The sequence below is a fragment of the Acanthochromis polyacanthus genome, chromosome 4 (assembly GCF_021347895.1).
Source record: "Acanthochromis polyacanthus isolate Apoly-LR-REF ecotype Palm Island chromosome 4, KAUST_Apoly_ChrSc, whole genome shotgun sequence".
Lineage (NCBI taxonomy): Eukaryota > Metazoa > Chordata > Actinopteri > Pomacentridae > Acanthochromis > Acanthochromis polyacanthus.
The window spans coordinates 25,843,138-25,869,710 of record NC_067116.1 but is presented as its reverse complement, the minus strand read 5'-3'; the positions used below and the strand labels follow the sequence as shown (position 1 = coordinate 25,869,710).

The following is a 26,573-nucleotide window of genomic DNA, read 5'->3' as shown; positions in this document are numbered from 1 at the left end:
ACATCATCAGGGGTTTTACTTTTAACACCACTGGAGATTTTGAATTCAAGACTACAGCACTGACAAAATTCCAGACAGTACAGAAATGAGATTACATTTCCCTCTTATCAGCAAAACATCCCCTGTCAGTGACTGTGAGGAACCAGAGAGTCTCTAGTGTCGTATAATGTCACCCTGTACAGAGGAAGGAACTCTTACTCAATCTCAGAAGGGATTTGTTCTTCGAGGGAGCTGCCCACATTGTATGTATGTTTGCATATGTGTGTGTTATGCAAGGAGACAATCACTCACCATTTAGTCATCTGCAGCCACGCCTTACAATTACTGGGGTTGAGATTTTATGCTCCAGACAGAAACACTCTCCCGACTCACCACCGCCATCAAGCGATACCCATCGTTATCTTGTGTACATTGTGTTACTGTGTCTCACAGTTTAAGGCTGTGGTGCCATCATGTGGGTATACAGAGCAGCTGACGTCACTGTCAATCCATTGCTGTTAAAATGTCAAATTCACCACAAGTAATCACAGCGACAAACACACAATAAACACGCTCTGATGAGAGGTTTTACATGTTTTCACTGTGGATGATATTTAGCTTCTATCCAGTGAAGTGATGGTTTCATCAGATGGCTGCATCCGGGACAGAGTTTAGACCAAAAGTAGAAAATACAGCAGTGCAGTAAGTAAGATGAGCTAAACTTTTTCTGTCCCTCAATTGGGGAAATGTAGGCATTCCAGCAGAAAAAAGAAAAAAATAAAGATAAAAATGGAAATACAGAAATATGACAAATACTATGTACACCTCGGATGGTTGAGTGAGACTTTGTCACACTTTTTATGCCATTTTATCTGCACTTTTTCATAATACTGACTATATTAGAGCATGAGAGAAATGTTTAAAGTCATTGTAGTAAATGTTGGATTTTAGAAATAATTTCTCAATTTGTCAGTTACAACAGAATTTGGGAGCTGCTTTCAATCACAGTCTCAGCTTCAATCGGCTCATCTCGACTCCTGCTTTCTAATCAGCGCTCTCCAAAGGCACTGCTGAAAAACTCATCCTCACCTTCATTTTCTCCTCCCTGGCCTACAGCAGCTCACTATTCTTTCACCTTCAGGATGCTGCCAGAAACATCAGTCCAGTCATTCCTGAATTTACACCGGCTCCACATTTGTTGCAGAATTCAATTTAAGATTTTCTAGATTACATTTTGGTACTTAACCCTTCATTCTGCACTTCGATTCCTCAGATCAAAGAATCAGCTGCTGTTCAAAGTCCCACAGCCCAGGTTTGAAACAAAGGGGACCATGTTTTAGCTCCAACACTCTGGAACAAACTCCCCCTTATTGTTAGAGAAGCACAGTCAGTGCCTCGGTTTACAAAGCCTTTCAAAACCCACCTGGACAGACAGACAGTTGTATTATATTGTATGCTTTTCTTAACTTTTCTTATCTTATTTTAATGTGTTTTTTTTGCTTATTTTTAATGTTCTTGTGTGCACCTCCCATTGTGAAACGTGCTATGGAAATAAAGCTCATTATTATCATTTAACTGACTGTACGGAACAGAAAGAGACAACATCTGGCAGTTCTCCTTTGATTGTCCATTAAATTTACTCGCTGTGCGTATTGCAGTGTGTTATCACATGAATAAAGCCAGTTACTGACGCAGTGATAACGTAAGACTGTGTTTCCTGCAATTTTACTGTTTGGATATGGATTATGCTAATGTTTGGTAAAGGAAGGGTTATGTTTCTGAGCATTAATGTAATCAGTGGGTCATAATTGGAGTATAAATACAGAGCTGGGTGTGAGACAGAGTTCACACTGGGGGCAGAGCAGTCATGAGTGCAATGTAGTTTTCTACCAGCAGGGGGCAGCATTGATTAACCTTCAACAAACAGTCATGTGCATTTACAAAACTGTTTCCTCATGAAACACCTCAAAAGCTTTACTGTTTTGTTTTATGAATGTGCTGAAACCCGGTGGACCCGCTTTTATACAGCTTAAACTTCTGAGGACGACAAACTGTGGTATAATTTGAGCAGCGCTGTGCTGGTTAAAAGTGGGCAGAGCGGCTCCCAGCACCACCGCCCACTTGCTGATGCCAGCAGGTCATGCGGCCTCCACTGTTTTGATCCGCAGCTCGGACCCGGCGGGGAGGAGATGGCGGAAGGCTGGCTGTCCGGGTGACTCTTTTGAGCAGCCCAGCCGTTGCGATTAAAACCGTTGTAAATAATCAGACAAGAATTAGCGGGAAAGCTGGCAGCGTTGTACGGGACTCGATTCCTCCAGGAGGACATGGAGATCACGGCGGAGGGAGAGGCGGAGGAGCGCAGGTAAGTGACAGCCAGGGCACGGCAAGTTACCCGGCTAGCTGGGTTGAGAATAACCGTAGTGACATAAACAATACTACTAGAAACTAATATCGTTCAAAACCCCCTCGTCAATTACAGAAATTGAACACATTTTCGTTGAATTGCTGTAAATATGTCAGGCAGCTAACTAGCTTAAACACTCCAACCAGAATGCTAGCCGCATAGGCTAACCTGACAAGCCAGGGTTTCGCAGTGTGGAGCTAACGGCATTAGCTGCGAGGCTTATGCCGTGTCAACAGATAGATTACTTACTGTGCAAGAAAAGTTTGGCAGCATTAAAACTACGTATGCACTCTGCAGCTACCGTTAGGGCATTCACCTGCAATCGTTTTTTTTTAGTGCTAACAGCTACCTATCCCAAAGCTAACAGCTAATGCTAGCTGTCAAATCAACTTTTGCTAGCTGTCGCTGGTTGTGTTGTCTTGGATACTCATGTTATCAAAAGACATGAACCATCCCTAGTGTGATTCATAATATGAGATAATTAAACACGATTTAGCGCTTTTTATGTTACACTGGTTGCCTGTAAACAATTCAAATATAATATTGACATTCTTTGACAACATTATAGCTAGAAGAGTTTGTTTGGGAAGAAATGGTGCATGAATTCAGATTTTTCTCGTGTTTTGAAACAAATTAATAGCTATTTAATCTCAACTGTGCAAATAACGTGTAGTTGATTTAATGTCATTGGTGTGGATATGTTTTGCAGAAAACCTCACTTTGATAGGGTAGTGAGGAAATTTGTAAACAATTGCTTGCCCTTACTTGATTAACAGATTAGCAGGCAGGTTGCACTGTGACCCTAACCCTAATCTTTGAAATCTCCTTTGTTTTTCCGAGTTTTAAAAATCTGACTCTGTAAACAAGTCAGCCACGAGGTTTCTGTAGTAGAGTACATGATACACACACCCAAATGAAACAGAGTTCAAATGTTATCTTTAACTTAATCAGCCTCTTGGAGTCATGAGATTTACTGCGAGATTCACAACACACACACACACACACACACACACACACACACACACACACACACACACACACACACACACACACACACATCATGCCCTGCAGTATGTGCAGAATGTTCTCCAATGTGCAGCCCTTTTCTCTCCATGTTAAATGATCTGATTTGATTTGTTTTCTATGTGGCTCAGCTTGTAATGCTGCTGTTCAGCACTGCTGTTTCACACAAAAAAGACTTGTGGTCATCAATGCTCTGTGTCAAGGTTTTATTTATTTTCCAACCAGCCACTCTGCACATCCACGGACTGACTGAGGTGTCATTTTGAATCTTTTAGGAAGAGAAAATCTTGTAGAAAACAGGCTAAATCTGCATTTTGATACTTGGAAAATGTTGTACTCACAATCTGATAACATATTAAGTAGAAACCAAGTGATATTTTACAAACTAGTTAACCAGTTAGAATGAAGACAGAGCTTGACTCCACATCACTACATGCTCAGCTGCGATACGATCTCTGCTTTTTCTGTATTTGGGTCTGGAAAATAGTTTCTATATCGTTGTGTTCTGGGCAACATATATGCTGACACTGACAAATCTGTGACAAGCAAATATCGGCCAACCGATAAATCTCCAGCTTTAATGCCATTTCATCAATTTTTGATTATCATACATTTAAGCAACTGTTTAAAGGTATAGTAAGCAGAAGGCTTGTTAGGTTATTGAAGACTGAAAGAATGTACCCTCAGGTGTAGACAGCAGATTTAATTTGTCCTGTTGGTGCAGTTATGTGACCTAGTTTTGAACATCTTTTTGTTTGCTGATTTCAGGAAAAATGAGGAAGGTCTGGATATGAGCCAGCACTTTATGACTGTAAATCATTTTATTTAGAATATGACACTTTTGGAGCAGCTGCTTTCCATAGTTGTATCCTAAAGATAAAGTTTGGCTCCCTGGCCTGAATGGGCTTGTTGGAGTTATAGCAATTCATAGCGATCAATCACTGTATTTCTTTTAAAGGTCCTTTTAAAAGCTCTAATGGAATCTCATCAGAATTCAAGACTCAACTTTAGTTAGAATTCATACAGAAAATGCATCATAACTGTCATGTACCATAAAGATCACTCAAAAAAAGTGTGGCTTTTGGTTTTGTAACAGGCACTTACAACACAGACTCTTGCAAATATTTTGCTCAAAGAGTGGGACAGTGTATCTGTTTGTGTCAGGATGTGATGATCCTGCTAAGCATTCACTTGCAGTCAGCACTCCCAGTTACTCACTGAATTTATAGTCAGCTGAACTGCTGAGAAGCAGATTTGTAACTTTGGGAAAAATGTTTTTGATAGCATGAGCAACAGTATAAGTAACCACAATGCGAACACCAGCATTTTTGGACCTCCTTCCTCATTCTTAAACTTCCTTTCTCACCCGACCTCGCTCCCTCCTGCTTCCTTGTTTTCCTCCAGGAGGGAGCACTGGAAGCTGCTGTCCAGCCTGAAGACCACAGTGGAGGGCCTCGTGTCCACCAATAACCCCAATGTGTGGTCGCGATATGGCGGCTTGCAGCGGCTGCACAAGGACATGAACAACATCCTCAGCCACGGGCTAAAGAATGAGCAGGTCAGAAAATGCAGTCCATTTCAGTCATTTAAAAAACAAACATACCTTAGAAATTTGCTCAGACTGTTATTGGTGGATACCACAACTCATTACTTTCAGTGCAAGCTGCAGTCAGCTCTGGAAAATTTACAGTTCAAAGTTAGCGTTGGTTAAACTTCGACCTGCAAATCAGGTTGGTCGTTTGGCCCAGTGTTGTCTTTCTTTTTATGTCTGATGTTTGAATACAAGTGACTCATTGATTCTCCTAGTATCAGATTCCCCATTGTGCACAGTGCGTTCACAAGAGCATTTTCTGGCAAACATATCTCATCACCTGATTTTTCTTGTGATATCTGATATAAAGGAGGAATAATTTTGCTAAACTGAAATGAAATCTAATCTGAGCCTAAATGCTAAAACACTGTTCGGTGACATTTCTGTACAAGTAAATACACTGAGGAAGAGACTCTGATTGAGAGAAAAGGTGTCACAGATTTTTAGCCCGCTTTATGCATGCAGTGTGTTTCTTTTTTTTTTTCCTTCTTTTTAGCAAAGTTTTGTATTGTCAGATGGGTATTATCTTTTGACCTCCTTAAACTTCAGGAAAGTACTGTCCTGAAATGTGAGAAGCACTCCCTTCACATAATGGTTCATTGTCTTTATTGAAGCAGATATTCTTTGCATATGGGTCATGCAAGCTGCTGGTTTTGCGTTGCAGGTGTACTACAAGCAGAGAGACTATTGGCCGTTTGTTTGGTGCGTTCGCTACATCAGCCCCCACCTCGCCTCACATGTCGAACAGGTATGGTCAGTCCCAGCCACATTCAAAGTGGTATGTAAATATTTAGAATTTTGCCAGCACACAAGTCTCAAGTTGATGTGAACACATACCTAAACATTTCAGTTAAATGTTTCTCATATGGGCTGTAATCATCAGGTGTTGGAACTCATTTAGTAGTATGAGGTCAACTTGAGCTTTCTTTTCAGTATTTTCTTCATTTTGCTTTCTAAAAAATGTGGTATCCATAAACTGAAGAAGGATCCATAAACTAAAGAAGTAATAGTCACTGTTGAGCAACAACTCCTGGCAGTCAGGGTTTTATTGATTATCTTTGTTTGAGGACGTGTTGTTTGCATCTCTAGTGTCACATAAAGGAAACAACCGCCTGAAAACTTGTAATGCAAACTGTAAAAAGTGTTTTTTAGTACATGGATGTTAATCTTGCTATTTAAAAACAGTTTTCTCACACTTGATTTTTCTTCTTCTTCTGATTATAAGTTATCTTGTTACTTGATTTATTTCAAAGTCTTAAACAGTGTTGGAATTTTTTGAATACTTTGCGTATCCGTATTTTCCAAGTATCTTCTTTGGTGGTAGAAGAAGCATTTGTTTGCTGAAAAGCAAACATTTGCACTTATTATTTGGCTGGTTGTGTTGTAAAGATCAAGTTGCTTGTGAGTAAAAATACATGTTGAATTTGAGAATGAATTTACCTATAGGAGAAAAACAGTTTATTCTGTAAAGCTGTGTTGTGCCATGTCTTTCCAGTGCTTTCACACTTAAGCTTGCGATGTTATCACCTAGTCTCTTCGCTAAAATGTTGTCTGATTAACATTTTAACTTAAAAACTTAAATCATAGACGGATAATCAGCTGCAGGCATGAGAACTTTACAAGCCAAATAATTAAAAAAAAAAAGGAACACACAGACCAGAGCTGTAATTCTTTCTAAATACCTGTTTGTTTTGCAGTCGCAGCTCAGTGACCTTTGAGAAAAACCACTAAATTAAATTAGTTGCACTGTGGAGCCCTGAACATCGGTAAATGCCCACATTGTCCACACTATCTGATACTCTGATCAGAGTCGCTACACTATCTTGATTTCTGTTGAGAGTTCTGGCAAACAGTCACCCTTCAACCTCAGTCCCTTCTGTCAAACGTTAATGGAATTATGCAACAGGAAAGAGACCTGTAGCAGTTGGAATCTAATTATCCTCATGGCCTGTGCTGCTGACCAGCGGGGCTTAGTGCTTGCTCAGCCATGATGTAATCATCATGTGACAGTTTGTTGTTGATATCTTTCCTGCTGTCCTCTAGTTTTATGCTGGTATGTTTTTTTTCCTCTATCTCTCTCTCCTCATTCCACTCGTTGCTCACTTTGTTTACACTGTCAAGCCTGTCATCTGTATCACACCATGGCAGGCCTGTCTCTTCACACCTGCCTTTGCTTTTTTAATCTGATTAATAAGTAGGAATTCAAAAACATAAAGAGCAGAATAAACATGTCACTTCTTGTATGTGCGTGAGATAAAAATCAGAATATAATACTCAAAGATGTGACTAAAGGAAAAATTTTTACAAGGGCACTAGCCTGGGTTGGGTTAATGTTTGTTGCCCCAACAACAGCAATATGTTTGCAGTAAATGAAAGCTCTGGGTAAATGGTAAAAACAGTGATCGCACTAATGCCCCAAACACCAAAAACAAGGAGTGCAACATGAACGGAGATGTCCTCAACAAAAATCCAATAAAGAAAACCCCTTGGTAATGATATCTGGGCTGTTTAACAAGGATCTTTACCGGTTTGATTTTCATATTAAGTCATTAAAGTGTGTTACTCTTAGTACTCTTCTACTGTTTACGTCCACTCCTATTTGCTTCTGTCATCACAACATGCATCAGTTTCACATGTCTGTCTTCTCTCTTCTCCCTGTCCATCCTCAGTTCAGTCACTTGGAGCCGGTGTTGAGCAGTGGGATGCAGAGTGCAGGTGAAAGCTACAAGGCCGAGCGTTGGCTGTTCCACAGCTTACAGGTTCACATGCTCTCAGCCCAGCTCCGACCTCTGCTCAGACATCTGGGACACACACGGAAATATTACAACGGTGAGTGTCACATTAGTGGTCTTTTTTCTGTTCTCCATTTCTCTGTCTGGTGTTTGTGTCCCTCTGTATGACTGTATTTCTCTTCGGTTTCACTTTCTCTCTGCATCTTTCCTAATTCATTCTCCTTGTCGGTTAATGTCTCTGTCTTTCAGATGATGCCTTTCTGCTGAGCGAGCCTCATGTGACCGCCATGTTTCAGTGTCTAGAAGCTGTGGAGCAGAATAATCCCAAACTGTTGGCCCAAGTAGACACTGTTGGGGTGAGTATCTGACCTCTTTATGTGAAAATCAGAACTCTGATGTGATCTGTAATGATAAAATAAAACACATTTGACAGACTTGGGGTGATGTTAAAGTGAGGGGAAATTTTAGGAAGGCGAACAGGGACATGTTTAACTTTTTCTTTTTTTTTTTTAATCTCTTCCTTTTTATTGTTCAGCTGTCCCCTCTGAAGGGCCCACCCTGCCTGGGTCTGTTGAAGAGCCAGAGCCTGTGTGTGCTGCCAGGGGCCGGAGGGGCCTGGAGGAGCGCTGACATGGCTCCCAGAGGAGATTCCCTAAACCGCAGGCTCACCACCTCCAACTGCTCTCTGCGAGAAGCAGTTACCACCAGCCACAACTCAACCAGGAACACAGGGGCTGGATCCCAAAACAGCAACAGCACAAGTGAGGAAATGCTGAAGGATATGTGTAGCTTTTAAATGGCATTGTGGATTTGTTTACAATTTTGTATGTCGATTTTAATTTTGCCATGTTGGATTAGGATTAGTAATAAATTTCACCATTATGGATTAGTGCATGATCCATTGTGTGTTTATTGAAAATAAGAGTAGAATTTAAGAATTAGCACTTACAGGATTGATTCCTAAGGTGAAAAATCTATTTATTTTCCCCCTAATGACAACAGGAAAGGCTGAGATTAGTGGTGTGTCCACCTAGCTTACTTGGGGAATCATTCTGGCAACATCTGGGTGATTGTTTTTCCTCATTCCTCTAAATGATTTTCAGTCAGTGTCTCAGCCTGTCTCTATCTGAGGTTGTACACTAAAAGACCCAAATGAGTGGCTTTTTTCTAATCAGTACGAGGATACTGGGGGTGGACTTGGGATATGGCGCTATGAATACACTACAGTTTGCATGTGAATAGACTGACTGATTTAACCATACAGAGGCCTGATTGTTTGTGGACATGGTCAGTTGCTGGAGAATGTGTTGATGCAGCCTACAAAACTCAATGTCCTGAACTGAGTGTGCTCCCTAAATTAAATAAAAACAAATCCAGACTACTTCTTCCAAGCTTGTTTTTGACATTCTTCCTTTTTTATATTAAGGACAACCTTTAAGTCTAGTTCCATTTGCTGAGAGAAGCCACGGCTTGCTTCAATGATTTACCATCCGTGCAGCACATGACCACTTCTGCTGTTAGACTTCCAGTTCAGAAAAGGGAAAAACAGGCATGCAATAGATGCTGTGTGTGCACAGCAGACAGAAGATCATGGGAGTAAATTTACAGTTTGGAAAGATAGAAGTAGAAGCATACCCTTGTCTATTTTTTTTAGCAGTAAAACATGAGCAAGAGAAAAACAAGTGACACAGAAATAGGCTCATGACTTAACTTTGTGTTTCTGTTAAAGCGTATTTAAACCTCTCCCCACGTTTCCTACTTGTCCCTCAGACACTACCTCTCCAGCCAGCAGCCTGGGACCTCCCTGGGTGTGTGTGTCCCAGCCGGGGGAGAGCGAGCAACTCATAACACCCCCTCCTGGCTCGCTGTCTGTCCCCAGCATCTCCCTCACAGAGCCCTCCTCCTGTCCACCTGAGGCTGGGGACTCCGGTGACGGCGACTCCGACGATGGTCCGGAGTACCTGGCTATCGGTAACCTGGGGCAACGCAGTCGCCGCGACTCCCGAAGGACATCCCTCAACAGTGAACAAGATGAAACCAAGGACCAGACTTTGCAGCAAAATTCCCTGTCCCCGACCCCGGCCCAACCGAGGCGCTCGTCTTTTTCAGAGGGCCAAAAGGGGCCGAGCAAGGGCACCCGGGGACACAGTCGCTCGTTTTCAGACACGGGTGTCAATCAAAAACTCAGGAATGGTGAGTAAGTTGGGAAGTTTTTGGAATGCGATTTGCAAGTGCTTTTGTCAATAAATAAAGCAACAGCTTGCTCTGTTTCAGTGAATTGAAACAGGCCCCTGTGTGGAAGTATCAGAAAGTTAAAAAAAAAAAAAACATTTTAAGATAGACGTCTTAAACTGCCTCAAAAGTATTGTGTGTCTTGAAGCTGCAAACCTTAGCTTTCCGGATGTTTCAGTGTAGATGTGACCAAGCATCTAGTTTTCCCTCCTTGTTAGTTAATCATGCAAAAGCATAGTCAAGCCCATTATACCCAGCTGAAAATAATATTTACTGAACTTGTGAAGTTCAGCTTGAGTTAGTAGATAGTTTTTGTTCTCAGCTGCTGTTTGTTCATTTAGCTTAATTCAGATATTTTTAGGTTTTCAGTGAGCCTTTAGCTGTCTGTACTTAATAGAAACCTACCCTAATGGTTGTATAAAATTCAGATGAGCTGTAGCTGCTTTTACACCTGCACAGTCTGTTTCTTTTCTAAGATGTGGTTGAGCTGCATTCTTTCTTTGAAGATGCACACTTCCTGTCTAAAGGTTTTACAGCTTGCCGCTCCTTTTTAGCTTAGACCTGTTTGGCCTTTCTGGCCCGAGTTAACCTTCTCTTCTTCTGCTCTATTTTTCTCTTTTCTTTCACTTACTGTTTGTGCGAAGGAGGGGGCCACAGAAAAATCACCATAATAATAGAAGATCCGGTAGCAGGTTGGCAGTGCAGTTTCACTGTACTCCATCACTCACTCGATCCCTCCCATCACCGTTTTCATTTTCCTCTGCATGATGACAAACTGTCTCCGACCCTTTCATTTCCAGTCCTGTCTTTAGCCCGTCACTTGTGCTTTTGGATTGTTTTGTTTTGATTATTTATTGTGATCTGGTGAAACTGATGTGACGAAGTCAGGAATGATTACTTTCATTGTTGTTTTCTGTTCATGTACACATTCTTCATGAACCATCAGAGCATTTGATTGAAAGAGTTTTGGAGTATTGAAGTCATTTCATGTCCTGATAGGAAAGCTGGAATGCACATTTAGAATTTGTGTCACAATCCTTTTGTAACATGTCTAAAACAAAGTAAAGCATTTTGTTACATGTGCAGCAGGCAGATACGAAGAAGTTGCACAGTGTTTGTTTAGAGCCTTTTAAGTAACAATTTCATCACTGTTGTGTAGCAGCAGATGCATAGATGTGTAACACGTCTGTATCACTCTAAAATGTTCTTTCAAAGCATTTAATCTTTGCATTTCTGCTTTAAATATAATGATTCATTGTCTTTATATACAGTGATAATAGTTAGAACTCAGCAGCCATAGTTTTGTTTTCTTATACCATTCTTATAGATTTTATTGATTGCTTGACACAAAGACAATAATACAATCAAAGCACATAACGAGTTACTGTCTCCATTTTGATGCATGTTCCCATCAGTCTCAGTGTTGAGTTGAGTGATTGGAATCTCTGTGATAAAAGGCCATTAATGCCCACTCTTTGTCTCTCAGAATCGGCAGGAGACTGCTGCATGAAGGACTACAGCCCTTTCTCACCTCAGCGAAGTGATGCCAGCACCCCAAATTCTCTTTACATGGAGTCACGTGAGTTTTCTGTCACACTTACAGATGCGCTTTGACAGTTGTGTTTTCATGAATTTGCTCTTTGTAGAGGAAAACCTGTCACTTTCCATTTATTCAAGTTTCAGCTCAAATGCTTTTGTAGCTGGAATTTCAAGCAAGAATGAAATGTAAAGCAGTCACAGACTCAAAGTGCTTTATCAGGGTTTGTTTGAAGTATTATGAGTGTCAGAGGGAGGCCACAACATACTTGAATATGTCAGGAAAGTGGACAAGGAAGTCGACACAAAATATTTCTTGAAGGAAAGTGAGTTTTTACTTTGTGAATATCAGTGTAGAAAGTGTGTCAAGTGTCCAGTAAACATGACACTCTAGACTCTCAGCTGGATTGCTCTGGAAAATGGGTTTGTATGTCGGTATAAAATGTTTTATTGACCACGTAGTCACAGTGAAATTCATTTTTACATGACTTTTGAGGTCGTGTCAGTTTCACGTACACTCAGACTTGATGTGGTGTTTTAAATATGCAGCAGTAAAATGCTGCCTTCTTGTGAACTAGTCAGTTGTAATAACCCAGTAGTATACACAGTTGTAGATAATAAGCTGCTACCGTGCAAGTATATATTTTTTAATTCAATTTATAGCAAGTGCTTTTGAAACCTTTTAAAATAAAACACTTATTTTGAAAGCTGATGCAAATGAAAATACAATTCCAACAGCAAAAGAATTATGTGCAAAAATCATCATCATGTGTTTGTCTGTTATGCTTTAGTGTTTACTTGTGTATGTTTGGTTGCTTCAGATGGGTCTCAGTACAGCAATGTACCAGATGGGATGTTCAGGAAGCCGTCGGAGGGGCAGAGCCTCATCAGCTACCTGTCAGAGCAGGACTTTGGCAGCTGTGCTGACCTTGAAAAGGTTAGGCCTTGTTCCATTACGAATAATAAGAGCTCAGTGCAATGACCTTGAAACTGTGCAGGATGACTGAATATGTGACAACGATCTTGTCTCTTGATTGATTTCTAATTTCCTCTGTTCTGTAGGAGAACGCTCATTTCAGCATCTCAGAGTCACTCATTGCAGCCATCGAACTGATGAAGTACAACCTGCGGCGTCAGGAGGAGGAGGGTGAGGAGGAGGGAGACAGCGACTGTGAGATTCAGCAGCTCAAGCAGAAGATCCGCCTGCGGAGGCAGCAGATCAGGCGCAACCGTCTGCCGCCCTGCACAACCTCCCAACACAGTAAGCATTAAAACATTAGTGGAGTGCAGTCAGATGAAATACTTCATGCTCTGTACACATGCAGACTGTTTCCTTTATATGACTATCGGTTGACAGAAATATTTTCTGTTAGTGAGTTCTTATTTTATTGTCTTTTTGGGGTGAATTGGCTTGTAGTTATTAAATATTGCCGCTAATGTTACTTTTAAAATATACATTGATCTTTTAATGCGCTCTTAACTTCAGAGATAAAGAGGAACAACAATACCAGAGAAACAGGCTTTAATGATTCATGCTATTACTCATGAAAGACAGGCTTAAATGAAAACAGTTGGGAATGTGTTATTTTTAGTGTTTCCTCTTTTTCTTCTGTATAGTTTTCCATTCTACTGACAGTGGAGGCTCCAGGAGGAGCTCTCAGGACTCCTCTCAGGGCCTGTCTGACTCTGGATCAGCTGAGGAGGTGGAGGAGTGCGAACTACGAGGTAGAGAGAGGGAATGAGGGAACGGTGGGAGAAAAACACAAAATGAATTTGATGTTTTTGAATATCACAAAAACTAACTCCAAAGAAGAGTTGTGGTTACGGTGGTTAGTGTCTGAACATGCTGATCATGATGACCAAACTTCTTCAGCACAGGAATATTGTTCGATGTCGCCTTTTTATTGGATGAAGATCAGTCTACAAAGTGACATGATGCAGTTGTTTTCTTTCAACTGTCAGAGCTTTGAAAATATTCACATTTATTTTTAAATTCAATATGAATTGGTAACCTATGAAGATTTTTTTTTTTTCCACTCGTCAGTGTGAATGAGTTGTTTTGTGTTCCAGTCATAATTCATAATCTCATCACCACACAAGCTGCTCACCAAGCATGTCACGTTTTACCACGGACCATAAACATGAAGGTCTGAGTGCAGAGGTCGCAGAATGATTATCTGTAGTGTGTAAATGCAGCATATTCTCAGGAGCTGCTTTTTGTACAGATGCCACAGTCATGTGATTGAACACTTTAGTGATTTGTACTAATTTTAAAGATGCGGTTGGAAGCCTCCTGTATTCCTCCAACACTGAGGAGGACTGTATCTTAGCATGCGTTTCTTTAATACTATTAACATGGGTTGCAGTCTTCATGTGAGAGTGTACTGTATATACGGGTTGTACTGTGTGTGTGCATGTGTTTGACTTTGCTTGTGTGTAATGCATTTCTCAGTATTGTGTAAGTTTGCACATGCAGAAAGTGTGATGTATTTGGGCCTGTATAACTGCACGACTTCCACATCAGTTTAGTGTGATCGCCTGTGCTGTGGACACTCGGCGCAGGAGAATGGGGGTTGTGCTGAGTGTTAGTTTCTGTCTCTCAGATGGCTGTGAGGGTCAGTCCCTGCTGGCGGTGTCTCAGAACGGCCTCTCCCTGTCACTCGCCTCCCTCTTCTCAGGTATCTGCAGGCTGGACTGGTGGCCGAGGCTCCACAGCTACGTACAGTTTACTGTGGCCATGCTCCCCTGAGAGGGCGCCGGTGGCTCTACTCCAAACTGAATTTTTTTTTTTCCCCCCTTTAATCCCACTTTCTAATTTGGATATGTGCCATATACAGCTTATCTTCCTGTCTGAGTTCAGTTATGATAGATTTCTGTCCAAATCTGCACATAACATTTACAACAATTACAGAATTTCAACCTTAAAATTATTTTCAACAAGCCCAGCTCACAATGAGAGGTATACTGCAGGTTTATAAAACCCTTCTCGGCCGTTTTTTGATTTTACACTGATGTTTGCATGAGGTCTTGCCATATCAGCCCACCCAAAACAAATATGAGATTGCTATAACAGTAGCCAAACTACTATGCAAACTAGGACAGGAAAGCTCTTATTTGGTGTCATTGGTTGGGGTTCAGTTTGCCAGTTTGCTTGTTGGCTCAGTAGGCCTGTGTTGAAACCCTATAAATAAAACTATTTTGTGCAGGACCAAGTAAGAATGAAATAGTTGCAACGATAGGATTCAGGCCACTAATTATGGTGAGCAAATGTCCAAATATTTCCCTAAATACTCACAATGAATAATTGCAGTGTTCAGTTTCTACATTTATCTAAAAGCCAGACTTCTGAAAGTTTGAAACTGCCACCACTCTGAGGCAGACCACTTAAATTTCACTCCAGGCAGGGAGAGACCCGTCGCTAAGACTGTCTTTCTCTTTGAAATAAAATAGTTCAGCTGTTGTACTTCGATGTGCTGTGATACTCAAATGTAAAAGTTACATTTTCCTACTCTGACTTTCTAATATTAAATATCCTACAAAAAAATCTTGCTGTAGCTCCTCAGTTTGGAGACGAGCCAGCTGCCTCCTCACCTCAGTTGAACGTTGCTTGGCTGTTTGTGTCGGTGCTTGTTGCTCAGTGCTCCAGGGTTTTGGTGGTGCAGGAGGACAGACGTGCCTGAGCCTGTCAGAGTTTAGGTAGGCTCCTGGGAGGAGACGAGAGAATTAACAAGTAACTCCATGGATTATCACTTACTCATCCATCCATCATTATTCATTATCGCCAACATGTGTCCAGTGAAAATGAGGTGTGATTGCTGCCACATACACGTCTTTCCACCCTTTTTCTTTCTGTAAACTGATTCCTGCTTAGCACCAGATGACTACTAGGTTTTATTAAACAAAACTGCAACATTATTTATCAAGGTTATTGGTTGAAAAATGTCTCAACATTTCAGTTAGTGAAGATTCCTACTGAAGGGTGTGTGTCAGTGAGCAGGGATGAGGAAGAAATTTTCTCTTAAATGGATTTTAATCAGATGTCATAGTGTGATTTATTTATTTATTTATTTTTTGTGGTATTTGCTATATATTGTGCTCTTTAATGCAAATCGGGAAAAGCGAAAAATCCATTAACACCAGTAATGAAACGTTCCTTCAGAGCGCATTCATTTTCTAGCTGTGCTACGATTGCACCTCACTGTGCTGGACACAAGACGAGCAAAAATCAAAAAAGCCTTTGCTCACATGTTCTCTTTGCTCTGTGCTCCCAATTAAAAATCTTCCTGTGACTGTAACGTCACTTTGCAGTTGACAATCTGCCTAAATAATCCGAACAAATAAACCCATCTTTAGGCACCATTTAAGCCAATCACTTAATGATTCATGCTGCTGATTAATTTCGCCAGCTCCTGCTGCTATGCAACAACTTTTATTGACAGTAACCCTAAATTCTGAATGTGATCTGTGCCTCATTAAACCGAAAGGCAATGTAGAACCTGTGATACAGCTAAACTGTTTTACAAAAACTCCTGCAGGTGGTCTCCTGTTCTGCCAAACCTGTGCTGCTTCTGTATTTGCTTCCACGCTGTTTGTCGAGTTTTTGAAGAAACAAAAATGCAGTAGCCTTACTGTTGAATCTGTCAGCTTTCACTGCATGCTGCCTGCATCATTTTATAAACGATATGCTTAAATTTAATCACAGATGAAATATTTGGTCTCCAGGGTTTTGGAAGTATTTCAAATTGCCGTCTTGGGTTTGTTTTACTTCTTTCTTCTGATCATATCTACTTTAAATGATTTCTTCCTAAAACATTTAACACTGCTTTGCTGTAGCAAATTTTGCCATCTGTCATGTTAGAAAACCGAAGCAGCACTCTCCACTGGCCAATTGCTTGTACATTTTGTTTTGGAAGGCTTTTCTATACCAATTAAACATCATCATATTCTTTCTTCCAAGTTTTACAAACTTGAAATGGTGGATTTTGTTCTATTGCCAATCTTTCAGTACCAATGGCTGGTGGATAAAATGAGTTTCTGCACCGCATATCGGCCCCTGCTCCTGCTCGGTTAAATCTCTTTTATTGTACTTTTGCTGTTCTTTTAGATGCAGACATAAAGCGCAGCGTGAGCTCCAGCAGCAGGTCTTTTCTCAGCTCAGAGTCCATGTAAGTAATGTTTTCTGTTTACCTTTTTGTGATTATTGTCAACCCACTAACTGAATGCTGAAATATCTGGGTGACTTTTGAAGTGAAAGTATCCATTAAGTTTCACTTTTCACTGAAAAAAGTACACATTGGGTAAAAACAAAACAATCTTCTCCAGGGACTTTCTTCTAAAATGCCAACAAATTTCCAATTTCCATTTGGGATTTTACATCAGCTCTGTGGATAGGTGGCTAACAGAAAAACATCAGATCTCAAACCTGTCCTTATATGTTTTTATTTTAAACCTGTTTTCTCTTTCAGCTCTCCCTCCTTCCTTCAGTCTAACTCGGCTGAGTCCGTAGCGATGGGTTTGCTCAGGCAGTTTGAGGGCATGCAGCTTCCTGCAGCCTCTGAGCTCGACTGGCTGGTCCCAGAACACGACGCTCCACAGAAGGTACAGCATCCTGCAGTAGCACTGAGCAGAATAGCAGTTCTCCTCACATTTTACTCAACATACAATCATAAATATGATGTAAAAACTTGCACATATAGTCATTATAGCTCACACAGTAAAGAGAACAGAGCTGAACTTCGATCTCGCTGTGTCTCAGTTGCTGCCCATCCCTGACTCTCTGCCGATCTCCCCCGATGACGGTGAGCATGCGGACATCTACAAATTGAGGATTCGTGTACGAGGTAACCTCGAATGGGCACCGCCTCGACCGCAGATCATCTTCAACATTCATCCTGCCCCCAAGTGAGTCCACAGCAGGTTTTACCATCCCTCAGTGTCTTTCTAACCTTGTTTTGTTGTTCATTTCTTCTCCTGTTGTAATCCATTTTAACTTATTGTTGCCTCATTTAGTCAAGAGATGCACAAATGAAGTGGTGCTTACATAGTTTAAATAGTTAAATAATAACAGTATTTCTTTAGTAGTGGCGTATTACATCAGAACTGCACGGATGAGGCTCCAGCAAGTTGATGATTAATGCACTGAATTTCCATCTGAGAACTGATAACAGGACTGCAGGCTTGATCACCATAAATGTCAAATACAGCTCAGAGATGGTGGTTTTCAAAGAGGCATAGAGAAAAACAACACCTTGGAATACATGAATGGAACTATTAATTTACTTTTATGTTTATTACTCAGCAACACACAAAGTGAAAGACAAACAAGTGTCTGTTTCATGTCTTGAATTCTGACATGGTTATTATTTAAGTGCACAGCTGTCTTTGTGTCATTTCTCGGTGAAACAGAAAGCTGTTTTGCTCATAAGTACTGAGCAAACAGACCTTGGATCCTGTTGGTCCACATTTATGTCTTTTGTGCTACAAATGTCTGTTACTTACACGTTTGTCTGCATTTCAGGAGGAAGATAGTTGTTGCTAAGCAGAACTACCGCTGCGCTGGCTGTGGCACCCGCATCGACCCAGGTATGACCAGCAACCACAGAAATATGTTTTCCTGTTCCTGAAGATCGTGTGAGGTTTTGACTTGCATTCACACATAAACTCCAGTTATCCACCAATGTTTAAAAACCTAAAGTTTGTTTATATTTACAGTTTTATTCCTCGGTTTTAGTTTCATTTCACAATCAGAGCATGCAGCTGTACAACTCCTGCTTAAATATATTCTTCTTCAAATTTGTTCAGCTGCCCTAAAACTGGTTTTCCTTTGGTATTTCCTTGTATGTTTGCAAAGACATATTTCTTACTTCTACCTCTGTGTTTCTGCCGCCTGTCCTCACCTCAGACTACATTAAGCGACTGCGTTACTGTGAATACATCGGCCGTTACTTCTGCCAGTGCTGCCATGAGAACGCCCAGGCCGTGGTTCCCGGCAGAGTCCTGAGGAAGTGGGACTTCAGCAAATACTACGTCAGCAACTTTGCCCGGGACCTGCTGAGCAAGATCGCCGGAGATCCGCTGTTCAACCCCAGTGACATCAACAGCGGCCTGTACAAGAAAATCAAAGCGCTGGAGGCTGTTAGGGTGAGTTCAGAGGCAGGACTGGAAACAGTTTGTTAGCTGTCGTCAGCATGTTTGTTAATAAGCAACTATTACCGATAATTACCAGCTTCAGAGTGGTTGCTGTTTATGACGCTTAACTGATAATATTTAATCCAAGGAGTAACGGACACAATTCAGCAACACCCGGCGGTGGTGTGCCGAGCATAAAGTGTCCTGAACTGTGAAATAGCAAACTTGTGACTGGTGGCTATTTTGGTCTGAAGCCAGAATGAACAGTGATATTCATGCTACTGATGGCCGCCATATAAATGATGCTGAAAAAAGATGCTAACTGCTCCTCAGTGAAAGATTACCTCAAACATTCACTATCTGAGGTATTCTTGAATTTAAAAATACAGAAAACCTTCCACAACCGTGACACCAGGAAGATATGTTTGCACTTATGTTTGTAGTCCATTTTAGAGTAAATGTAATTTCTTTCATTATGTCCAACTCAATTTGTTATTTTACGTTGGAGCATAATGGCTACAAGAGTGTAACTGAGTGATGTGGTTGGGCAAAATTAGGATAAAATGCTACAGAATTCTTTTGACGTTTGCTTTTTATATTTACAGCTAGAAAGATGAGAAGTTTGCAGCTTGCCTGCTTAACCTCAGCTGGCAGGGAAACTGAATATTAAACACTTTAACATCAGATATGATGGGACTGGGAACTGAGACCGGCCTTTCCCCCATAGTTATGTATTAAATTGTGTGGCTGTTTAGTTGTGTTGTTGTATACAGAAGTAACTAAATAGCCTGTATTTTCCCTTTTTTTTCCCCATTAGGTTTTAAGGGAGCAGCTCTTTCACATGAAAAATCTCTTCAAGACCTGTCGCTTTGCTAAAGAGTAAGATGTCCGTTTTTTAGTTTTACAATTATTTCAGAACCTTTGGAGGCAAAAACAATGCTCTCTGCAACGATGGATAACACTGTTTAACTCTTCGTCTGTTCCTCAGGGTGTTGGACCAGTTCGACTGCCTGCCAGGTCACCTGACCGAGGACCTTCACCTCTTCTCCCTCAATGACCTCACTGGTGTGCGCAACGGCGAACTGGCTCCCCGACTGAAAGAGCTGCTTAAACTTGGTACCATGCACGTAGCTGGCTGTGTGGTAAGACATTTTGGAGAGTTCATCCAGTTGGTTTTATACAGCGAATTAACACACAAATAGATAATAACGTGAGGTTTATACAGTGCCAGGAAGTGGTTTAGTCAGCTGCTTTAGTGTCAACAAATACCCATATTTCAACAACACAGAAAGTAATTTTCCATCTCATTCCAGCGTCTTCTTTTCCTCTCACCTTTTCTCTGATCTTCCCCAGCTGTGCCAGGCGAAGGGCTTTGTGTGCGAGTTCTGCGGCAACGACAAAGACATCATCTTCCCCTTCCAGCTGAGCAAATGCCAGCGCTGCGAAGGTGAGCCCTCAAGAGCCCCTTCCTCCCGCCCCCCTATTCACCTAACCTGGAGAGACTGGAAGATCTCCCATCCTCGTAGGCTGGCCAAGGCTCTCTACCGAGACAGGAGAGAGGGGGAGGGAGGGGAGGAGGATGTAGAGCCAGAAGTAGATCACGAGGTGAAGGGTGAAAAGGAGGCGAGGGAAACGGCAGAGGAGAGACATGAGAGAGGAGGTGTGCTTAAGGCTTTCACTCCTGGAATACTGGTTAAAGCTTTTTCCAGGAGTAAAGGTAATGAGGTGGAGCAGGAGGTGACAGAGGGGACAGAATCAGAGGAAGAGATGGAAAATAGCAAAGGAGAGGAGAGCGGAGATGGCCAACATGGTGACAAAGAAAGGGAAAAGAGCAAGGAAAAAGGTGACAGGCATGCAAGAGGCGAAAAGCTCAACTTATTGAAGGCTCTACAAATAGATAGGCTAAAGAAAAACATCTCAAAAGTAGACAGAAAAACAAGCGACAATGAAACGTACAGCAGCACTGAAAGTTTAGATGAAGCGGGACAAGAGAGGAAAGGACGCTGGAGGGCGTCAGGGTTAGCAGGTCGAATCAAGGGTTTCTCCAAAAAAGAGAGAGAGGATGAAGGGAAAACAGAACTGAAAGAAGGAGATGGAAATGAAGAGTTTCAAAACGGATCATCAGCTAAAGGAGAGGGAGCAGTGGAGGAGGGGAAAGTTCGCACAGGATCTGATGCAGAAAAAACAGAGAAATTTACAGTTATGAATTTCCTAAAACCTCATCGGCTCACCAGAGGGAGAAAGAAGGGAGAGGAGGATGGAGGAAGTGGAGAGAGTGATGGGAAAAGAGAGATGAATACTGAGGAGGAAAGCCAAGAAGAACCAGCAGATGCAGGGCAGACTAACTGGAGAACTCGCAAAACTCGCAATGCCAGGAGAGTAACGAGAGGCAGGAAGATGAGAGAAGAGATAGTAAAAGATAAAACTAGAGGGGAGAAGGATGATACAGAGGACTGTACTGAGAGAGTAAGAGCAACATAGAGCTGTGACACTCGAGGTTTGAAGATAAGCAATGCTGTCTCTTGAGGTCACAAAGAATTAAATGTCGGCCTAAAGCTGCCCAAGTAAAACTGCAACCAGCCAAGTTACACTGCAGGAAATAACCCAAAGAATAATGGATAGCGCCATGTCATGATCATCTATCCTAAATGACTCTTTGAAGCAAAAGTATTTATTATGGTATTTTAGTTTTACTGTGTTTTGACATTATTTCCCATAGCTAGTACACAAGTGTCATAGCAGTTAAGTAAGTTAGATTAAGGAATAACACAAAGGAATTGTCTGACATTTTTGGAAATATTCAGTCTGGATCTGCTTTATTTCTCATATTTTTTTCTTTTCCAATTTATAAAATATATAGTTATATTCTTTATTTTATTTTTATTCGTGTTAGATGAGAGGATTGATGCCGCTTTTGCATTTATCTGCAGGATGTTAGCTTAAGGAAACAAAAGGAAACTACAGCCCCTCTAAATCTCCCAAATGAACATGTTGCAGTAATGAACGTGTTAAACCACCAGTTTATGGTTTCATGGTAGTGACTGTAGCTTCATATTTACGATGTGGACATACAGGTGGTATCAGTCTTCTTATCTAACGCTCCGTAGGACAGTGGCTAAGAGCATTTCCTGCATGGCTTGTCAAAACTCTTCCTTTAGGTGTTGTCTTGACTGAATCCTTTTGAGATTATCCGGTTGTACTTTGACGTTTCTGCCTCTTTCTTCCAACCGTCTCGTGCTTTAAGACACTTTCACACTTTTCCTCTTCTCATGAGCCTCTGACTTGGTGTGTTTTAGCTGTGGCACTCACAGCTGCTCAGGTGGTGGCGGGTGGATGTTTTGGCAGCTATCTGGTGGTGGATGTCTTTTACTTTAGGTTTTAGAGGTGTTGCTGCTGTACTTTCCTGTCTTTGGCATCCGGTTCTTGACTGCTGCTGCCATTGAGAGACAGAAATTGCCGCTAATAGTTGTTTTTAGTATAATTTCTTTTTTGGAATAGATTAAATTTCAGTATGCTTTGGTCATGAATTTCACTTTTGCCGTAGTTCCACCTGAGCAAGTGGATATTTTCATTATTTGATGTGATATTTTTCATCCCTCTCTGGTAGTTTGTTTCTAAAATCAGCAGAAATAGACACATAAGTGTAGATTCTTCCTCCGGCTTGGAGAACCCTCAGACCTGCTGTTGTGCTGCTTCATCTGTTTCGTGTGGTTTTAATTTTGATTGTCGGTGAAGGAAGAATTTCATATTGTGTGGAGCTGACTAACCGAGTGTGACTGATTGCGTAATTTATACGTTCTAGTTCCTTCGAGCTTCTTGTGAACATGGAATAAACTTTTATTTTTGAATTTGAGTTGCCTGTCATTAATGAATCCATCTTTTGTTTGAAACATAGAAAATAGTAACTTGGTTGAAAGATTGAAAGTCTGCTGGCTCCAAACAGAATGTGTGTGAACAGGTTTAGGTTGAGGTGTGTCTTCATGATTTATCTCCCAATCCTGCTGCTGCTTCCTGCATTCTGCCTCGCTGCCTGTAGCTTCTGCGTCTTTTATACTCTTCCCTTCACCTGTCCTCCCCCAGGCCTGATCCTGATTGGCTGCTCTGGTGTGACATCACATCTCATTGTCAGCAAACTGGTCAGACTGGTTGACTGCAGCTGCTGTCCTCTCACACAAATGCGCTGTGAATGCGTTGCTGACTGTTTGATCACTGACTCCTGTCTTTGTGCTGTTTTTCAGAGTGCCACGCGTGTTACCATCGCAGCTGCTTCCGGGCCGGTAAAGACTGCCCTCGATGTCAGCGGCTGGCGGAGCGCCGAGAGAGGATGGCTCGCAAAAACATGGAGGAGCAGGAAGATGAAGGAGGTGGGACTTAGTGCTGGTTGTCCGAGGAGGAAGCGCAGAACTGAAGAAGAGCACAACACGACTCATGATTGTAGTCACCGACCACGTTTCTTTCCGTTCTGACCCTCTCAGACCTGGGTGACAGCGCCCACTGCAAACTGAGCTCTACAGATGAGTTTTACTACGTGATGGCATCGGTTATCTGCTGATTATCAGATGAAGGTTTTCCATAATCTTCTTTTAGGCATGCACTTTACCCCATAAACTCATCCTGCTTCCAAAGTAGGTGGGATAAATGAATTAAAATAAAATATTCTTCATTGAACAACACCTGCGCATCTTCTTAATGTGGAAAAATTTCCTCAAGAAAAACCCCCAATATAGTTTCATTGACAAATTCATTTTCCTGCCTGAGTATTTTATTTAAAATTCTTGGACATAAATGACAGTTACCAGCAACATTAGCGGTAACTCTAAACCAGTGAAATAAGTGATGTAAATATATATATTTGCCTCATTGTTTTCTTTCACCGTTCTCATCAGCGCTGCATCATTCCACTTCGAGCTGCTCTGTTTGAGAATGTGTGAATGATAAAACCTCAACAGATGTTTGACGCTGAAAAGAGCCAAAGATTAAGCTTGTTACAACTTCCCATGTTGTTGTAACTGTAGTAAAATGAACCAGTCTGTCAACAAAACAGCACGTATTTGCTCAGACGGCTGTACCCGGGTCTGATATTCCTCCCTTATAATTGCAGGCAACTGCTTGGACTCTGGTAATTTCACTGGCTACTGGCTTAGCTGAAGTTTTTTTTTTTTGTGACCTAAAATGGCAGGATCAGTTTTTTTGTTGTTTTAAAGAACTCAACTGGACGTTTAAAAGTTTAGCTTTTTTTATGATTTGACTGATTTTCAGTGCAGATACTGTATATGAATAATCCTGTCACTTTACCATGAGGTTGTTTTGTTTTAATTTGAACAAATTTAACTGATGCTTTTGTTTTTTTGCCTCGCTCCTCACCGTCCCCTTTTTAAGCTGTTTTAGCCACGTTTATGTGCCTCTGGGACCAATGAACTTAGACCGGCAGAGAGAGCGAGCTGAATTTATAGAAGGACTTCAGAAAGAGGTTTCAGAATCCGTGTCGCAAGTACTTTAAATGAAACTGCAAATGCTCCATTTTTGCGTTGCTCTGTGTGCCTAAGTCAGTGTGTGTGTGGTTACTAGAGAGAGCTGTGTGAATATGAGCGCGCGTGTGTGTGTGTGTGCACGTCTACCTGCTGTGCACAAATGGTTTGCACCAGCCTAATCAGCACTTGCCTGTTTTCTAACGCTGTAGGTTTTGGAATAATGGAGAGAGTTAATTGCACTGATTCCTGTGTGTTTTTGACGGAGGAGGGTGGAGTCTGGACGTCACTTTTTGGGTTTTGTTCAAAATGTTCATTGTAAGAATGTGAACTTACACTTTGGAATGTTCCTGTTTTGTTTTTGTTTTAACCCTGTCAGGTGGGTTACACATCGGTGTGAGGAGTTTCAATTCAAAATAAGAGTTCCACAATGTAATACATCTGGACTTTTAATTTGTAGCAAAACTGAAAAATGTATTAATCACCTTTTGGACTGAAATTCTTCATATTGCAGCATATTTTTTCTCCTTGAGCAGCGATTATAGTGCAGGGTTGAATATTGATGTCACATTCTTGCCACTGTGCTCCATATTCAACAAAGAAAGGGAGGAACTCCATGACTTGCTCTGTAAAAAGGTTGGGAAAAAAAGCTTCTGATCAGCACCTCTAAAGCTTAGTTATTGGTACACACCATGCTTGTTTAATCTGCAGAAAAACTGAAGTGACAGTTTGCTGTCTTTTGGGGTTGTGCCACTGTTTTTTTTTTTTTTTTAACGGGACCACTAACTTTTCTGGAATCTTCGCTGGATGTCTTGGTTAAGCAGTGGGATCAATCTTTTTATCTAACTCTCTGCAAGAAAGCAAATAAGCATTTTTCCCCAAATATTTCTTTAAAATGAAACAGACTGTCATTGCTCACAGTGCAAACAGTAATTTGACATCTGTCTAATCTAGTTGAGGGACTTTTAAAGCCCAAAGAGGTTAAAAAAAAAGTCCTAAATTAGACAATCCAAAAATGAAAGAAAAATCAGAAAGTTTTTTAAACTTTCCACACCACATGCTTTTGTTTCTGGTTTTGCTTGCACTTTCAACCATCTGCTGATCCCTCTGATTTGACTTTTGACCTCCTAAATTGGAAACTACTGACCTAGAATAGATTCTATAGACATTTTTCACCAGTTGCTGCTTATTTATAAGTCCTGCAGTTTTCTAGCATCTCTTGTGGCTTCATTCCATGTGAATTAGTGTCCCTGTTGTGGATTGGAATCACCGCCACAGTAGTCATGATCAAAACTGAAAGTCATGTGAAAACAAATGTGCAGCCTGATAATGAGATTATTGTGGACTTTACTTAATGAGCACCAACCTTTTAAAAGCTTAATCTCTAGAATGCATCTCATCTATAAACTGTGAACAGACTTTGCTTTAAGTGTCCACGCCCTCACGAGACGAACATGTGCCACCTTTATGTCCTTGAGTCTTCACAAACTGCCCGCAAGCAATAAAGAGAGCAACTGTGCCCACGTCTTTGAGATTTGACCAAGACTGCTTTTGAACCAAACGCTGAGCTCTTCAGCTCCAGAATGAAGTGATCGCTCAGCTCCACTGAAAAACCTCCTCACCTCAGCTGATTGTTTGTCCTTGGACTGCCTTTAACATGAAGGAGGTTTTAAGTGCACTACAAATTCAAGTGTCTGTTATTAAAAGATGTTAATTATTGTTATTATGATTATTATTACGTGTTCATTTGCTTTGTTTCTGTAATAATGTTGACAATAAATGACTGGCTAGACTGTTACTAAGCGTCATTGCTGGGTTGAGGAGGCACTTTGTTGTTTCTTTTCACAACCAATCTCTTAGTCTTTAAACTACAGTTTCCTCGAGCTCTTTCTGAACAACTGCTTAAAACACAATACAAATGCACATTCAAGAACTTGACTGCATTTTTGCTTGAAAAATAAAGTCCGCTGCAGATTAACTGAATAATTAATGGACCAACCATGTTATTTTCCAGGTCCTTCACTTATCTTTAATGACCTGGTTATTCTTTTCTGGCTGTTATATTGAGAAAAATGTAAGATTTTAATCGGTGGTAGAAGATGCTAAGTAGAGACGTCCGATACTGGCTTTTTTGCCAATAACCGGTATGCCGATATTATCCAACTCTCAATTTCCGATTCCGATATCAGCCGATACTGATATATGTGGGCTTGGAAATAATTCCAAACCACAGACATTTTGTTAGTCAAGCACAACAAGCTTGTTACTGTAGCTACATGACTTGTTTACAGGCTTCAAGACGCAGTTTGATGATGTGATCATTTGCGCACCAGCAAATGTCGACAAAATCCGGGCATTATTATATTGGTTTTCATAATGGACAAAAAAAAACTGATAACGATATTGACCGATATCACATTTTTATGCCAATATCGGGTCGATGATATCAGTGGGCAGAGACTTTGCAGACTAATACTAAG

At 41.1% G+C, this 26,573-nt stretch overlaps 1 protein-coding gene across 3 annotated transcripts; it reads left to right on the top strand.

Annotated features, from left to right (window-relative positions):
- The first annotated feature begins 1,909 nt into the window (after nt 1-1,909).
- On the top strand, nt 1,910-25,891 carry rubcn (rubicon autophagy regulator). Of its 3 annotated transcripts, XM_022216547.2 has the most exons (22): nt 1,910-2,341; nt 4,811-4,964; nt 5,662-5,745; nt 7,667-7,826; nt 7,979-8,085; nt 8,265-8,490; nt 9,500-9,922; nt 10,606-10,653; nt 11,448-11,540; nt 12,319-12,434; nt 12,560-12,758; nt 13,115-13,222; nt 14,101-14,175; nt 16,602-16,662; nt 16,963-17,095; nt 17,253-17,398; nt 18,015-18,079; nt 18,399-18,637; nt 19,443-19,504; nt 19,614-19,767; nt 19,979-20,072; nt 22,864-25,891. In XM_022216547.2, the coding sequence occupies exons 1-22, from the start codon at nt 2,304-2,306 to the stop codon at nt 22,998-23,000; spliced, it is 2,922 nt and encodes a 973-aa protein (XP_022072239.2). In that variant the 5' UTR covers nt 1,910-2,303; the 3' UTR covers nt 23,001-25,891. The 3 variants fall into 3 exon arrangements, with proteins under 3 accessions (XP_022072239.2, XP_022072240.2, XP_022072241.2); XM_022216548.2 differs by lacking the exon at nt 10,606-10,653; XM_022216549.2 differs by lacking the exon at nt 14,101-14,175 and having other exon boundaries at nt 1,912-2,341.
- Nucleotides 25,892-26,573: the final 682 nt, after the last annotated feature.